Source organism: Cyprinus carpio, chromosome B6 (genome assembly GCF_018340385.1).
Source record: "Cyprinus carpio isolate SPL01 chromosome B6, ASM1834038v1, whole genome shotgun sequence".
Lineage (NCBI taxonomy): Eukaryota > Metazoa > Chordata > Actinopteri > Cypriniformes > Cyprinidae > Cyprinus > Cyprinus carpio.
Window position 1 is genome coordinate 3,468,653 of NC_056602.1, and position 18,161 is coordinate 3,486,813.

The 18,161-nt window shown below is 35.4% G+C and overlaps 1 protein-coding gene across 1 annotated transcript in view; it reads left to right on the forward strand.

Annotated features, from left to right (window-relative positions):
- Positions 1 to 18,161, forward strand: part of LOC122137576 (KICSTOR complex protein SZT2-like) — a 62,313-nt gene that overhangs the window by 12,748 nt on the left and 31,404 nt on the right. The window contains 14 exon segments of the mRNA XM_042725212.1: positions 409 to 530; positions 1,467 to 1,535; positions 1,687 to 1,807; positions 3,453 to 3,638; positions 3,737 to 3,839; positions 5,186 to 5,300; positions 5,559 to 5,646; positions 7,586 to 7,668; positions 8,114 to 8,278; positions 9,176 to 9,260; positions 16,066 to 16,232; positions 16,350 to 16,485; positions 17,474 to 17,676; positions 17,887 to 18,045. Coding sequence (XP_042581146.1) covers positions 409 to 530; positions 1,467 to 1,535; positions 1,687 to 1,807; positions 3,453 to 3,638; positions 3,737 to 3,839; positions 5,186 to 5,300; positions 5,559 to 5,646; positions 7,586 to 7,668; positions 8,114 to 8,278; positions 9,176 to 9,260; positions 16,066 to 16,232; positions 16,350 to 16,485; positions 17,474 to 17,676; positions 17,887 to 18,045 — 1,802 coding nt within the window.

The window sequence follows — 18,161 nt, forward strand, 5'->3', positions numbered from 1 at the left end:
ATGAAGAAACAAACGCATCTACATCTTAGATGACCTAAATGTGAGGACATTTTCAGCAGATTTTTATTTTGGGGTGAACTATTCCTTTAAAACAAAGATCAATAACAGTTGAATATGTCACATGATTTTGGATCTTGTGATTATTTCTTTTGGATTATTGTGGTTTATACATGTCGACTTTTTGGATGTTTTCTGGTGCAGTGATTTTGTTTGTTTGTTAGACTCTAATAATAAAGTTAATATTTTTTTATTCTAAGCGGCTTTGATTCCTGTTGCTTTCAGGCAGTGGGAAACTGCGGCCCAGTCGAGTTCAGAGCGTCGTCTCCAGTCAGGGCAGCCTGGACTCAACACACAGCATGATAAAACATCACAGGCATCATTCCTCATGGTGCTGTGTGTGTGTGTCAGGTTATGATGGAGGCGGCAGTGATTCTGAGTGTGACGGACCCACTATGAATGAGCAGGAGAGACAGACGCCGCTCATGCCTGATTTCTGGCTCATCATCAGAATTCATCAGGACAGAGTGGAGGTTTTCTCTCACACCAGGAACTGCTGCAGAGACACCCTCAGATTATAAGATTCACATTCAGAAAGTGCCAAAAGCAAGCAAAAATCAGCAAGTGAAAGAATTGGCTAGTAGACCTTTAAAGGCTTGCAATGGCAATGTAAGAACGATGGTTTCATCGCTGTCTCATAGTTTTTGTGTAGATATGGATGATTGTTGTTTTGGTAAGGAGGGTACACCAAAAATATAAGGGGTGTGTGTGTGTGTGTGTGTATATATATATATATTATATATATATATATATATATATTATTATATATATATATGTATAAATGTATGATTATTTGATATTATTATATACTTATTAATGAAATTATGTAATATAGTATATATATATATATTATTTTATTTAAATAATACTTTTACATTTATTTTTTAACATTATATAATATATATAATACACACATACATATACACGTACACAAAACAAATAATGAAATGTTATTTGATAATTATTCATTAATTAATTTAAATTACATTTTATGACTGAATTATAATATTAATATAATATTATAATATTATTTAAAATATGAATATATAAATAAAACATTTTGTTTTACATTATATTTTAAAATATTTATTGTTGACTTCAAAGCTGTTACCAAAATTATTATGAGAAAAAAAATCTGACAATATAAAAAAAAAATCAGTCATTTATGGAAAGAGTTTAGTTAGCTATTCATGGAAATATGCCTCGTGTTTTATGCCTATAAATGAGTTTTTGTGTTCAGTTGTGTTCTAAGTACATGAAGCATACAAATGAGCAGCATGTCTGTTTGTTGTGCTGAAACTGCAAACGCTTTTCCCCAGACATGCAAACAAAAATGAATTTTGCATTTTTCCAGCTGAGAATGTTAAACAGTTTACAGTGTTGTGAATCTTGAGCGTTGTGTTGGCAAGAGTTTTAACAGAGAGAAAGAGGAGGAAGAGGAGGAGGTCCCAGAGTACCTGCGTCTTCATCAGCTGGTGGTGAGGAGGATTGGAGAAATGTGACGAATAGTCAACCAGGTAAAGGACAGTTTTTTCACTATCAGCATGAAGTCTGGTCCATTTTGCAGCTCATTCTGATCAGAAAAGACCCACTTTTCTACTGTTTAACCTCCCTTGACTTTCTCCACAGCGCCTCCTACTTCAGGACTTGCATGACAGTCGCGTGTGCCACTGTCTCTTAGTGGCCGAGAGCGAGGAGGACATCTGGAAGTATGAGTCGCTCTACAGGCCCAGGATGACCAGCTCAAGCGGTACAGTAATTAATGCCAACACCGAATGACCGACACACACTCTTTCTACATACACCTGCCATATGCCTGTCAGAGCAGGGGTCGCAACCTCTTTGACAGGAAGTGGCGATTTTCTTTTAATAACTTGTAGACATGTTTTTTCATTTTTAAAAATAGCTAGTAGTAATTATGTCTGTAAGTATATATATAGATTGCTTACTTATGGAACCCAACGTTCCAACTCAGTCTGCTTTGCTTTTCCATTTTCTCTTAATTTCATCACACATCTGGAGTCTTTAATGCCAAATGAGATTGGAGAGTAGCCCATACTGATTATTACTAAATAAAAACTGGTGCTGAAGGTTAAAAAAATAGTTGTGAGTTTCTATTTCTAATGACTAAATAAAACAAATGCATGAAATATTAATCTCTTTCACTCTTATTGCTCCAGATTCATGCACATGCCAGAGTCAGTTATCTAATTGAGACTGTATGTATTTAATTACTTTAGTTATATTTTTTTATCCCTCTGATAAAATTGTGATTTGCAAGTTTTAAGATGCAATTAAAAAAAATTGGAATTAAAATGGGATGTATTTAAATATAAAGGAATATTTATTATTATGATTATTATTTTTTATTGAGATTTTAAAATATTTTATTGAATATTTGTAAAAAAAATTGTTTGACAGTACACCAGTGAATGTTGCAGTATTTATTGCTGCTTTAAAAGCTTGATGTTTTAATGTTTGAAAATATGAGAATTATTTAACTAGTTAAAAGCATTTCTGATTATATATCTCGAAACACATTGACTCAAGACAAGACCTGAACTTTTGCATTGCAAAAAATATATTTTTTCAGCACAAATATATAAACATTCTTATCAAAATCTTATATATATATAAAAAAACTATCTGGCAATTGTGTAGGAAAAAAAAAAACTTAAATCAGTTGATCCCAATTGGCCCATTGGCTATTTTTTTCTTGTTTTAGGCAATATAACTTGCTTAATGTTGATGCAGAAAAGTATCTTATGTTAGCTGATTTCAGAATATTTATATATTTGTACTGGAAAACAAGATAAAAATCATTTTTGCAGGCTTTTTAATTAAATTGCAGCATGTGTGATAACAGCACAAAGCCATATCTCGATTTCAGTTTTATTTGAATGAATTGTTCAGCCCTGTGCTCAGCCACACTCACAGCGTGCAGACGGCTGTGTTTAAATGACACCTGCTGATATTGCTGCACCCTTGATATGCAGTACAGATTTAACAAAACCTGATGAAGCTGCTGTAAAATGCAGCACGATCTACACTAATGCAAACAAACACTCAAAAACCCACCGGGAAGGTCAATTCAAGGGTGGTGATAATGAGACAGCAGTATGAGTCTGAGCACTCGCCTCATTGACTACAATTTTATAACCGCTGTTTAGCGTGAATTAGCGCACTAATGTCCTCATCGTTCTGCCTCAGACTGTGCAAATGAATTGGATCCGGTCGACCACCGAGATGAACGCTCAAATGCTTCATTTGTATCGTACAACTTGAGGTGCTCTGCAGGCCTGTTGAGTTCAGCTAATCCTGCTAATCTCCCTTTTGTTATGAAATTGCTAAAATTAAACTCTTATCCCCATAATTATATTTTTTTTCCATCCCAGACTACAATGCCGGCGAGAGCTATCAGCCGCGGGACTACCTTGCCATGCAGTTCATCCCGGGTTACTTCGCCTGTGACGTGGTCTGGCGCACCGTTATTAACATTCATCTCACCATGCAGTTCATCCCGGGTTACTTCGCCTGTGACGTGGTCTGGAGCACCGTTATTAACATTCATCTGTGCAGAGGTGAGTGACACCACAACGGACCAATCAGGTGGCTCCTCATGGAAGCATGTTTTTACTTTGAAAAACTGTTAAGCTTGTATTTTCTCTGGTCCTTTCAGCTGTCCAGGCCCTGCGCTCCGTTCTCAACGCTTTCTGTGTGGTAAACCCCAAAAACATGTTTGTTTATAAGGAGCGCACCACCAAATCTGTCTTATACCTCCGGTGAGTCACAAGCTCTGCGTTTCTTCATATTATTGACCCATATGAGCTTTTCAGTATCTGAGGAGCAGAGTAAACAAGAGAGCATGTTGCTTCCTTCCAACACAAAGCTCAGGGGTTCAATTCCCAGGGTGTGCATGAACTGATGACGTGTTTACCTTGAATAGAAAGTGAACCGCTTTGGATACATTTTGTTTCCAAATTCAATAATATAAGTCTGAATGTTAAAGTAGCGATTTACACTACCGTTCAAAAGCTGAATTTTCAGCATCATTACTCAAGTCTTCAGTGTCACATGATCTTCAGAAATCATTCTAATATGCTGATTCGCTGCTCAAGAAACATTTCTGATTATTAGCAATATTCTTGTGGAAGCCGGGATGCATTTTTGCCTGTGTAAATATTAAATAGCTAACACACTTTTAAATAGAGCAACAATTAAAAAATAGCAGAGAAGGAAAGCAAGAAAGCAAGAAGATTTTGGGTATCGAATATTGAATAAATCATATCTACTTATTCTGTATTTTTTGTACTATTTTGCACATAGAATAATTCTTAATAAAATAAATATTAATAATTATTTAAAAAATATTTAAAAATGAATTACTATATAAAATAACATGAGAAATGTTTATATAAAAGATGCTGAACTAACCTAATTATGTAAATATCAATATAATTCTATGTATATATGCAGAATTAGATTTATATTACAATTAGATTTATATTTGTTACATACATTTATAGAATTATTGCATTTAAATATAGGTCTGTTAATGTTTGCTCAGTTTAATGCTGAATAAAAGTATGAATTTATGTAAAATATTAATTTACTAACTCAAATTTTTAATCTGTAATGTTGTTTTATGTGTAGATTTATTACCTAATTCATTGTTTTATCACCCGATCCTTATAGTTTTGTGCAAGATAAATTAAGGTCTGATTGCCAAATAAATTGTGTCATCATCTCCTTTAAAAAGATCTTGTTCTCTTAATAATCCTCAATTTAATCAGACACTTAGTTAAGTTCATTAAGCTGCTATTTCAAAGGAACGTCACTAAATCTCGATGACTGATATAATGCCTATACACAGGCACATTATAATTTATATGTATACACATTCACAATTATTTAGTATTACCATACGCAACAACTATTTTTTTTGCACAATATTTACTTATAGGCCACTCAGAAATAATTGAAAGTAGAAAATGTGTTCATATCTGTCTGCCACTGTAACATCTCTTTAATTTCTCCATCTGTGGCTTCTCTCCTCCAGTCTTGCTAGAATGCACTTGAATTCATTTCACGTTCTTGACCTCCTCGTCCCTTCTGTCCGTCTCCACAGACTCTCTGAGACGTCTCAGGCAGGAAAGTACAGTGATTCAGATGGAAACGTGCACATGTCGCGCTCTGTGGGTCTGGCCCGCAGCCAGGAGCCGCTGGGCTCTGAGGACCTCACGGTAACATTCACGTACTGTCACTTCTCATTACGCTTTAGGAAACCAGAGCCCTCAGGAGCCATTAGGGCTCAGATCGCCTTCCAGAGTGACTTGTCCTTGTGTTTACACCATTTATGAGCTTCATCCTGACGGGACGAGTTATAGAAATGGGAGATGTGAGCAATTATGTGTTTATAGCCTGAAAAGCAGGCATAGAACGTGCTCCCATGAGCCTGATGTGATATGTGTGGTGAGTGATGACGTGTATCATGTTCACAGGCATCACACTCTTCTCTGGAAGGCTCAAGGCGGGTTGGACTGGTGAACAAACACATTTTGCTGCAGGTGCATGGCATAGGGACCGCAGGTGAGAGACCGCAGACTCAATGCTTATGCAGGTTGCCAGATTTAAGTCACACTACAGGAACAAGTGCTACTGACAACACTTGAAGAGTTGATTTTTCCGCATTTTAATATTTCTCTGTTCATAAAGATTTTTTGATGGATGTCAAGGCTGGATGTTTAAGAATCTGAGATCTCTAATCCAGTTCATTTGTTGGATTCCATGGCTGCAGTATGCTGGGTTTTCTGCAACCTGGCAACCCTGAGGGTGTGGAAAACTGGGTAAATTGGCAGTGGGCGAAATCACACAGACTAAAACAACAACAGACATTCTGACACAATGTACATTTCAAAGTGTTATAACTGGCAGTAGCATAGTTTTTCAGAGAAACAAGTATGTGATCTTAAATATCAAGCTTGTTTCTTAAATATCTGCAAATATATTACAGTATTTTTATGCATTACTGCAGTCCAAAAAATTATATACAGCACCTTTAAGATGTGTTTTTAGAAGTTTAAACTTTACACAGCTTCTTGAATACATGTCTTTCATAGTGTAATATGTTGAAAAAACAGCAAGACGCAGCACAACGACCAAGGACATCCGTCTAATGTGTTTTTAAATAGACCAAAAAATAAAAAAATAAATAAATGAAATAGCAGAGAATGAAAGCAAGAATGAGTCATGTGTAAACGGCTGACAATTCTGCCTTCCTTTTAATTTTGGGGAACAAATGTTGAATAAATCAGCCCATATCGACTCATTTTTTGCTATGACTATTTTGCACATTTTAAAATATTAGGAAAATTAGAGGACAGAGGAAAATGGAGACGGGTGATCTGCTGTAGTGACCCTTAATTGGGAGAAGCCAAAAGAAGAATAAAAATTTCCAAAGAAGAAGAACAGAAAATTATAACACATATTAACACGCAACATAGTGACTAAAACAAGTTACATGTTACATTTTATTGGCAAATATTGCATAAAAGGTCCACATATTATATCTGGGTGTAAGAAGGAAAAAAATCCAAAATCCAAATGCAAGGTAAAATAATCATAATTACTTTTTTCAAGTAACTGGTAAAGTAGCACATAACTTATGAAATTACAATTAAATATCGGAGTTACTCTTTCAAGTAAGTAATGCAAGTTTCTTTGTTTTCCCTTTTATTGACTGACATCCCTCCTGTCCCTGCGTTTAGAGAAACTGGGAGTGAGGTGCAGAGGAAGATGCTTATTAATTTAATTTGTGGTGTGAAAGGGCCTTTACAGTTGCCAAAAAAAATATAACATTTGGGTTTTTGTTATTAAACAAAAACAAGCAAGCCCAGCCCAGGTGACAAAAACTATCACAAAAGTAACGTAATGCATTACTTTAAATAAGAAGTAACTAAGTAATGCAATTAGTTACTTTTTTTTAATGGAGTAATGCAATATTGTAATGTATTACATCTTGTCATTTTTCTGTATATACAGTAAATTCAGCTGTGCGCACAAATTTTTGTCTGAGCATGCAGCAGATATTTAGATAAACAATGGAATTGCATTTATTTCGCTAAAAATGTTTTTTTTTTTTAAGCCACCAATAAACAACGGCATTGATTTTTAGTAGAGTTAAACTCTCAGGATTCTCCAGCATCACCTGCAGTATCATCAGCAGCTGACAGGAGGCGCTGTTGCTCTGCATTCATCCTGCTCTTATCAGGGCCAGGAGTCATTTCTTTTCCTGCAAATGTTACTTCAATCCCAAAGTGTAGCCAGGGAAATCTTTTCCAGTTTCATCAGTTTGTTTTTAAATGCATATTTATAATTGGTTGGGACATTTCTGGGTTTAGCGGGCAGCTCTGAGGGATTTCAGCACCTGCTCGGGAGACTTCATTTATAAAGCTAAAGTCTGATGAACTATTGTACTTCCATATTGTGTCATATTTTGAAGTGAGATATGATGCTCTGTGATGGGCAGGTCCAGAGATCTCTGATGAATTGGTGAAGGTTTTGAGGAAGCGTCTGGATGAGGCCACACTGGCCATTATTACAGTCATGCTGGTCAGAAACTGGAAACTGACACCTGCAGATGTGATTTCTTTTTCTCCTCTTTGACCATCTTTTGTCTGTGACAGACTTGTTCTTTCGCTGCAGGTTGTTATTTGCCCACCCTATGCAGAGACAGACATAATAGTATCATAAAACTCATGGGCTGTATTTCAAGTCTTCTGGAGCTGTGTGAAATCATGCCTTTTTTCTGATTTTTAAATACTTTGAATCAAAGCTTGTAATGTTGTGATTCATCTCAGTTTTTATTAAAGATTTTTTTTAAATATCACTGAAATGCATCCAGAAGCAAAGCATCTGAAGATTTGGTCTCTGTTTTTCTCATTTTTCTTCTGTGGGCGGTCAGCGGGAGTGTCGTCTGAGATTAATTAATGGTTGGATAATAGACTGTGGAGATGATTTTTGGTTATTGCACATCATTTTTCCCTCTTCGTCTCAGTTCATTCAGCCTCCCGGCTCTCCGGCGATGGAGGTGATGGAGTTCTGTCTGCCACTGTATTGCGTGCTGTGGATCCAGGTGGTGGCTCACTACCTTCATCAGAACCTCCTCATCTTCCTCCACATCCCCAAATACACGGACAGCAACATAGAGCACCACTTTATTGTGTGATGTTGTTATAGGTTGTGGCAGACATTCCCAGTGCATTAGGTTCATAGAGATGTTCACATGTTTAAATCAGAGAAGCTCTGTCGTAGGTTCTTAATAAAAATCTATACAAATTTTAGTTTAAACAAAAATAGAGTTGCAAAATGTAACTACAAATTCACACCAACACATTTAAATATGATTTCTTTTAAGACTTAAGACAAATATTGAACAAGGTACAGTAAGTTATAATGAAAATAATAAAAGTAGTTTTCAAATGAAATAGTCTTAATCACCTTCCCAAATCATTTTAAAATGGTCTGATGACATCCATTGCCCAAAATATTGGTGATTATGTAAATATTCAGAAAATTAAACAAATTGGTTTGCAATACGCCATTTATATTTCCATGTGAGTGTGAAGCAAAGCACCACAGATAAAGCCTGACCGCAGCAGGGCTCTGCAAATGCGTTTATACTTACAAGCTCTGTGATGCGGTTCGGTTTAACAGGTCACTGAGAGTTCATTTAGAGAGCTCCCATAATGCACTACTGCACGAGGAGGAAAGACAAAAACACACACTTCATTGCATGTTTGTAGATGCATGTCTTTTTTTTTTTTTTTTTTTGGAAGCCAGTATGTAATTAGAATTTAAAGTTCACAATAATCATGGTGGTTTCTTGAATAATGCCAAACAGGTGATTATAATCACAATTTGTCTGTATTTATCCTTTTGGAAACTGTTTAACAGTTTTTTTTTCCAGTGTCATCTTAATCAGACCAGTAATCATGAAAAATCAATATATTGTGCATTCCTACTTGAAATTAAAGTTATTATGAATATATAAGATAAATACTGATGATCGTTGATCGTTCTCCATAAACCCATTTTCTTTGTTTCTCACTCTTGTTAGCATTACTTCCATTTGAGCAGTGAGCTGTCCGATCATGACATGTATCTGTATAATAAACCTGGAGGCCAGGGCACAGGAGGCAAAGGTAAAGAGACTTATATTCTCTAAACTCAGCAGGAAAACTTCATCCTCATCTCTTGTTTTCTGAGGTTTTAATTTGCATCTCACTGTGACTTATTAACAGGCTTCTAAATCTCACTCCTGAGCTCCTGAACTATACACACTTTGCTTGTTTACTTTGCAGAAATTATATAGTGAGTTTTATTTCTTTCTTCAGTCAGTATGTTGGTCGTTTCTTTCCATCTTGCTAGATTTGCTGACTAGTCAGTGACGTATTGTTTTAAGGCCTTTCCACACTGAGTGCGGAAAAGCGAAATGAATATCAGATGCGATGACGCTCTGGAATTAAACAACAGATTCCTATGGATGCTTCCACATAGACCGCAAACATTTGTGAACCAATAATGCGTTTTGTTTTTTTGTTTGTTTTTTTTCGAATCAGTCTGACGAATCTTTTCAGTTTTGCAAAGCGAAAACACAGTCTGTCCAATAAGATTTGAGCATTGCATCACATCATGTGGCCAGAGCAACTGCTTTTACCAAAAAAGGTTGACGCGGAGGCGCTAAAAGCTCAGAAGGCTATAAAGAGCACGAGAGTAAAAACACGGAAGTAGAGGACTTTCAACCAACATACCAACAATATGGATGTTGAGATGTTGTTGTCGTTGGTGTCTGAACATAGAGATATATATTTATATTCATATGATATATTTTCTGTATATGTTTTTATGCAGCTCATGGTATTTTTATAACAATAAAGGATGTTTATGACAAATGACAAGCAGGTACTGTTTAGTCCATTATAACATACAAAGAGTGCATGTCTGCTTATAAAGAATCAAAATCCATTGCTGATCACAATCAGAAGTTATTACAAGCACTCAATGTAGGTTTAAAGTGGGGTTTGAGCAAAAACATTAATTACATACATTTTGTAATGTAGCTTTATTTGATTTGTTAATCACACAACGTTTGCCTCTTCATCAGGATTGATATTTTTTCTTGTAATATATTATGAACCAGAAACATTAATTACAGGTTCGATGTTTTCTTGTGATGAAGAAACATTTCTGTTTCTGATGAAGAACCAAAAGTTATTTATCTTAATTTAATGCTGTATATTGAACAGTGACGATGTAAAAGCCATATGCGAGATACATAGGCTACATGAGGGAAAATGCATTGCTGGTCAGCGCCACCTAGCATTCAGGCCTGAATTAGCAGAAGGTGATTAATCGTTTCGCGCTTGGTGTGAAAGCAACGTTCGTGAAACAGCCTTTTACACTGATTAAAAAGCAGATCACATTTCTGTCTGATTTCACATGACAAATAATGACTCAAGATCACTCATTTTAGAGTTCATCTTTTGCCAAAATTATGAAAAAAAGATCAGTCAAATCATTGAAAATATTCAAATCAGAATTGTCAGAATCAAATTGCAAAGTTTGTGCATAAAAAACCAATATCCGTCAAAATGTAATGTACAAAAACCTGGCGTTTTTCAATTGATTTGTCATTTATTCTCTTTAGCATGCAGTGTGAAGTATTTCACTCAGTTCCCCGATCACTCAGATTCAATTTTAGCGAACAAAGTGCAAATTTATACTCCCTTGTATTAGGTACGTTATCATCTTTGACAGACAGCACGTTGAAGCTGCTTAGGCCGGCATTTTCTGCTTCTTCTTAGAAAGAGATGACATACAGTAGTCAAAACATCAAGTAGTGTGTGATGTTCAGGAATTGTATGTACTCCCTGGTCCTCTGCTGGCTTCTCGTAAATACTGCTGTGTATTATGCATGTTATTTTTTGACAGACATCAATGTTGTGATATTTAAATTTAGATTTGAGAATGTTGATTTGAAAACAGATGAATAGTAAGGCAATAAATATTTATTTCTTAGCCGGCAAGAAGTCAGTGAAGTGATTGATGCCCATGAGTGTGTTAATGTCGATCTTTTTAGTGTTAATATTTCAACCGACAGCCATTCTAAGTTTTTGACGGATGTTATATCATGCATAACTGGGGAACTGTATTAGAGTTGGGTAATTATAAAACATGCTGGAGACGTTTAAATGCTTTTTGCGTAGTTCATTATACTTATTTCATGCAATGAAGTTTATTTTGTGGCTGTTACTCATAGACTGACACATTTGTTTTGTCAAATTGTTACATTCGGCTGTTGCTGAATTTGGTTTTTTTTAATTTTTGTTTTTTTTGGTATTTTTTGTTGTTGTTTTTTTTTTTTTGGTGATGAGGGTTTTTTTTTTATAGAAGTTTTTTTTTTTTTAGAAAAATATTTTATTTAAGATACTTTTGTATGTAGTTGTTGTTGTAAATTTTCGAAAAAGATGTTCTATCATGACTAATAACAATCGACTTCTGCCAAAATTCTTTAATTTACATGATGTCGGGGGTTAATAAAAATAGGCATAGAACTTTAAGTGCAAAATTGCGTTACAGTTTGAATTTGGGCTTTAAAGCTGATATTTCATTTTAAATCAATTCTGAAATCTGCATCAGACCCCTTCAGGTTTTCAAAACGATTTTTTTAACACTCCTTTGGGTGCATGTGGAGTTTATAAATATAAAGTACATGTGGGAAGTTTGTGAGTATTTTAAGAGCTGTGGAGGGGAAGCTTCAGGTCTGTCTCATTAATGTGAAGGGTCTTTAACAAGCCTCTTAGGGTCTTAATATGACTTGATCCCAAACTGCAGAGAGATAATTGTTTGTTGGGTGGAGTGAGTGGTAGTAGTAGCTGTTGTGTGGTGGAGCAGGGTTGGTTTTTCTTGCTTTCTTTTCCCAACCACTAATGAACTGACAGTCCACCCAAATACCTGCCAGAGCTGCTCCTGAAGATCTCCTAATGCACCTGCTATTAAAAGGAACATTACAGGATGCTATCCACCATTACTGCTCATGCACTTCATCAGAATGTAAATAAAGGGCTTTGTGGCTCCTGGAATCCTCTCCTTGTGGGTTCATTGATGCAGGATGACAGTAATATCAGTTCCTGTGAGGTCGCAGCAGCTACTCCAGGGTTTTGAAAGGCAGCCAGTTGGCAGGATTTCAGTGAGATGTTCAATATTCAATTAAATTCAAGATGTTCAATATTATCAGCCCAACCAGTGCAGTGTGGGTATGAAATGGGTCTGAGGTTCCCACAAGCCTTCACATGTTCTGGTATGACTCAAAACATACCCTGCTGCACAAGTACATTAATTAGCGTTATTTACTGTTATTAACATTATTGATATTTTTAATGAGCTTTTATTTTTTAATTTTTGCTTTTTAGTTTTCATTTTAATTTGACTTTTTTTAGTAATTTTGTTTTGTGCTTTTATTTTTTTGATTAGGTTTTTTTTTATTGCTGTCAAATGATTAACAGTGATAAATCACATACAAAATAAACGTTTTTGTTTGCATAATATATGTGTGTGTACTGTGTATATTTATTATGCTTATATAAATACACACACATACAGTATATATTTTGAAAATATTTGGTGATTCATTTTAATGAATATTAATCAGTATCTGTTGTACATGTTGGAAATGTTATGCATTGCAATATTTGCTAATTGAAATCCTGTGTGTTGTAGTGGGAATTTAAAGGGCGTTTCATTTATACATATTTATTTGGAGACAATCAATAAATCCTTTACTTGTTTTGAAAGGAAGTTCCAGGTTTAGTAAAAATGGCATATTATTATTAAAGGGGTCATATGATGCTTTTTTAAAAGATCATTATTTTGTTTATTTGGTGTAACAGAATACGCTGATATGCTTTAATGTTCAAATACTTTTTCAAATACTGTACATTTATTGTAGGTCCTCTATGCCCCGCCTCTCTCAAACGCATCATTTTCTACAAAGTCCCTCCTTCTGACAAGTGCAGTCTGCTCTGATTGGCTGACTGACCCACTGCATTGTGATTGGCCGAACACCGCAAGCACTCGTCGGAAATATAACGCCCCTTTCCATAATCATGAGCTTCATCTTTCAAAATAAATGTAAAGACAATTAATAATGTCCTTAGTTTTACCATCAGTTCAAGCCCAAAAGAGGAACAGAGTCACGTGACAGACACAGTGATGAAGCTCGTATGTGTTTGCAGTACACAAGCCACGGAAATATTTATTGTATGAAAAGTGTATCTTTGCATAGTAATACTGTAACACCATACAACGTTTACATTATTGTGTGCAACTTAAAAAAAATGATAACACTTAAGCAACATTAGTTAACCACATTAATTAACATTAAGTTATTCAGACACAAAAAATAGTATTTTCCTGTAAAATTGCATGCGTTTTCTTAAGTATATTCTCTCTCTCTTTTTTTTTTTAATTTCTCATTGCAACGGACAGTCATTTTTCTTTGTTAAAATGATAATTTTTTGCAGTGTATAATATGGGATCAGATTGTCTGTATTCAGGCACTTCAGAGTGTAAAATCATCTCATTCACACTCTCTGCTCTGACTGCCATCATTATAAATCAGAAATTGACTTCCGTGATCACTCTGTCTGTCTAAAGCTCCAGCAGAGACTGAAGGGCCCTTCTCTCTGTCCTCATCCAGTCTCTCTTGAGCACAGGGGCCACATCACACCTCATCAAGTGCTCTTAAAAGATCACTGCAAATGGAGTTCTTAGATGAGAGACCACGATGCTGATTGATTGGCACCGCTCTGAAAGCAACACGTACTTGGGTTGCATTATGAATCGCAGTCCGACATATTTCAAAAATGCCACGATGCATGAAATTGAGCTTGCTTGGATGGAAGCGTTTATGCTCATGAACTTATGTAGCTTATGTTTCAGACTGAACACACTTTCATGCATGCATCCACATTAATGCAAAATGCATGCACACTTTAGCATGTGAGACTGAGAGCACAGATGCACATTTATCTCAGGTGATTCTGTGCGGTGCATTACTTTCTGAAATCTGGCACAAACACACACACACACGTTTCTACATCGATCACGCCTCAAACCGCTAACGGCATGCGCTAATACAAGCAGCTGGATAAATCCTCGCTCGCGCTCCATTGTTTGCTGCTAATGCCTTTTAATGCGACCGCCGCTCTGTTTGCGAGGCTTTTTTATAGCCACAGCCACTAGAGCGAAGGCGTCATCGATCTCTGACAATCTAATGATGGAAATCTCTCTCTTTCTGCACTTATCAGAGCCGCAGCTTCCCAAGGCCTCCTGGCTTCATGCTGTAAACAGCATAACTGAGTCAATACAACAGCATAAAAACCCATTTAAAGGATTTATGAGAGTTCGTACTCAAGTAGAGGCATTGTTTTCTGAAATATTGTTGTGTTTAGATCATTTAAGGCAACATATGGGTGTTTCTTCAAGTATGGGAATGTTCAGCCTTGTGGACTTTCAGAAAATAAACCCTCATAAAACACACTTTATATGTTTGCATTGACAGTGGAATAAAAATTCATTTTAATATTAGTTTAATTTGTTTTAATTTTAAATCCTTTAGTCCTTTTTTAATATTTCTATTTAGCTTTTTTCAGTTTTAGTGTTTAGTAATTTTAGTGGTTCAACTTAAATGTATTTTTTTTTTTTTTTTGTCATGGTAATTGTTTTTTTATTTTTTATTTATTTTTTTTTTATTTTTTTTTTTATTTTTTCTTTTTTTTGTTTTTTTTTTTTATTTATTATTTTATTTCAGTCATTTTTTTTTATATTTAAGTTAATAATGATAACAATGCTGCTTTGTTGTGTTGCTAGTGGCTTCTGTCATTTGTCAAAATCCCCAGCTCTCAATGAAAATAGGTGTTTGTTGCTGCAAATCTCTGTCAGTGCCAACTGCCTTAATTTATTTTATTTGCATATTAACGATGTCCAACAGTGTATACAGATGAATTACAGAGGGATTCAGTCATTTTTGTCTTCTCTTTGTTTTTGCAAATCATGGTCATTTCCACGACCATGTATTTATTTATTTATTTTTTTACCTCAAATGTTGTATTGTGCTTTATAATATTCTGTAGTGGAAATGACATGTTTTGAATAGAATCAGTCAGTATTTTCATAGCTAGCAGTTGTGTGTCCTAAATAAACACAGTTTAATGACATTTTTTATACTTGACACCCAAGAAAAATATGTTCTTCACAGATATTTAATTTGATTTCTTTTTTTAATTTAGTTGTTAACACGTTAACATCTTGAAAAAAAAAAAAACATTGGGGGAAAAATTTTGTAAAAGACAGCATAGTATTTGTAAAAATAAAATATGTTTTTGTAAAAATTAAATACATTTTTAAATAATAAACATTGAAATGGATTATTTATAATCATCATCTGCTTATCATCATCATTTCAAAAGTTTATTTTTTAATAATTTATTTTCATATTTTACGATTGAAAGGTTGTGTTTTAAGGATAATTGGATCTGTACATAAAATCCATTTAAAAAAAAGAAGAAACATTATTTATAAAGATGTTAAATGCATAAAAGACACATTTAATATTGCCTTTATATTAAAGGAAAAAAATCTGTTGCTTTAAATAAAATTATTATATTTTCAAAAATATATAATTGAAAGGCTGTGTTGAGGGTAATAAGACTTGTATACAAAAGGCATTTGAAAAATGTGACCTAATGTGACCTTTAAAAATTTAATTAAAAAATCTTTTGGTTTTAAATCAACCCCTTGAGCGTAGAAGACACTGTAGCAGAATTTATTGCTTTCATGTGAGTTTTGCATCATTGTTTGCATCATTCATTCAGGTCTGTCGAGCTTGTTTAGTTCTGTTCTCCATCACTCTCTCCTCTAACTCTGTTAGCGCGCTGTTCTCTCCAGGTATCGCCTGCATCACGCTGTCGTTCGTGGATGCTAAAGGCTGCACACTGCAGGTTCCCGCTCAGGACAGCAGCAGTCCGGCTCTCAGAGGAGACGTCTCCAGCATCTCCCTCCAGCCGGACCAGTTCGAGGTCTTGACGACTGTCGTGTCATCAGCCAGAGCTCAGGTTGGGATGCTTTAGCAAACACACAGTGTTTACAGTAGCAGTGTGTGAGGTGTGTGTGATCACTGGGACACCTGTGCGCAGGTGCATCCGTGCGTGTGCACTTCAATGTGTGTGCAGGGTAACATCAGCCCGCTGCAGCTGACTGACCGGCTCCGGGCAGCTCTACGCCACGGCCTCTGTGACGTCCTCATGGAGATGCGCATGCTGCCCAACCCATTGTGTCTGGACACCTTCTGCCTCCCTGCAGCAGCAGGTCCGCTGCACATGATGTGTATTGTATGCTGTTATGTTGCATTTTGGAGTTTTGGAGGTTGTTTTTTTTTTTTTTTCCAATGGAAAACAAATTTCTTTACTTGAAATAAAATAAGACAATTTCATTTTTTTTGTTATAAACTTGGTGTAATTGATGACAAAAAAACAGCAACATTTCTAAAACTAAAATTAAAATGAAAGCAGAAAATATTTATATAAATAAAACTGATTCAAAATGTTTATAGAAACTATAACCTCAATAATACTATAATAATAAAATATCAACAATATCTCAGTAATAGCTCAATAAAAATATAATAATATCTCAATAATACTAAAATAATACTGGAACAAGAACTAACTAACTGATATTAAATATAACTCACTAAATTTGTTTCACATGATAAAAAAATCTGCTTGTATGAAGGAGTCTACTTAAATATTTAGAAATAAGTTTTGTAGGTATTTTAAGTAGATATGGGTTTTTTTAAATAAAATTTCTCATTTTTAATTAGTAAACTCAAATTTTTATGTAGTTTTATAAAATAAAATTTTTATTTATTTTAATTTTTATTATCAGTAAGATTCCATTTTTTATACTTTTCTTCAGCAAGGATGTGTGAAATTGATCAAAAGTGACAGTAAAACATTTTCTCTCTCTCTCTCTCTCTATCTCTCTCTCTCTATATATAAATGGAATAATCAAATAATCAGAAATGTTCCTTGAGCATCAAATCATCATATTAGAATGATTTCTGAAGATCATGTGACACTGAAGACTGAAGTAATGATGCTGAAAATTCAGCTGCACATCACAGAAATAAATTACATTCTACAATATATACACATGGAAAACAGTTATTTTTTAATTGAAATAATATTTCACAATTTTCCTGTTTCTTTATTGTATTTTTGATCAGATAAATGCAGCACTGGTGAACAGAAGAGTCTTCTGTTTGTTTTTGATCTTGTGTGTTGTGTGTCTGTAGGTCCCTCGTGTCTCCGGCAGTCTGACAGTAAGGAGGTGAAGGAGAGCGTTCGGCGGCTCAGTGGAGCTCATGGGCTCAAGAGCAGTCCGTCTCCCATCAGCCTGAGTTCTGTGTCCAGCTCCACCCTGACCACTGGAACCAGCACGCCCGAGTCCACCACAGCCACCGGCAAAACCACGCACCACAGCTTCTGGGAAATGCTGGTGCGTGTGCTTACTCAGCATGTGCACTCTCCATTAACAGCAAATTACTCTCATTAATTATGACTGTCAACACCGCCAAAACTGCATTGATGGTCAGCATGATGCGTTTGATCTGGGCTCAGTGAAGCGTAAACACTGGAGAATGATTGGGCTTTATGTTCGCCGGTCTGCTGACGGTTATCGGTCTTATGATGTGTGTGTGTTTGGTAGAGTAAACCAGAGACTTCTGAGCTTGGCAGTCCGAAGACGACGGATGACATTGTACCGGAGCGTGTCCACAAGATGGAGAGCGTCAAACAGCAGTGGAACAATGAGAAAGCCATGGCAGTCGAGCATGAGCAGGCCCACACACACACACACACACACACACACACACACACACACACAGCTGTTTCTTACGCTTCTGTCTGTAAAATAACATTCGCACAAGCTTTCCATGATAAAATGAACATGTTCAGATAAGACAAAAAAAGGAGACGACATGA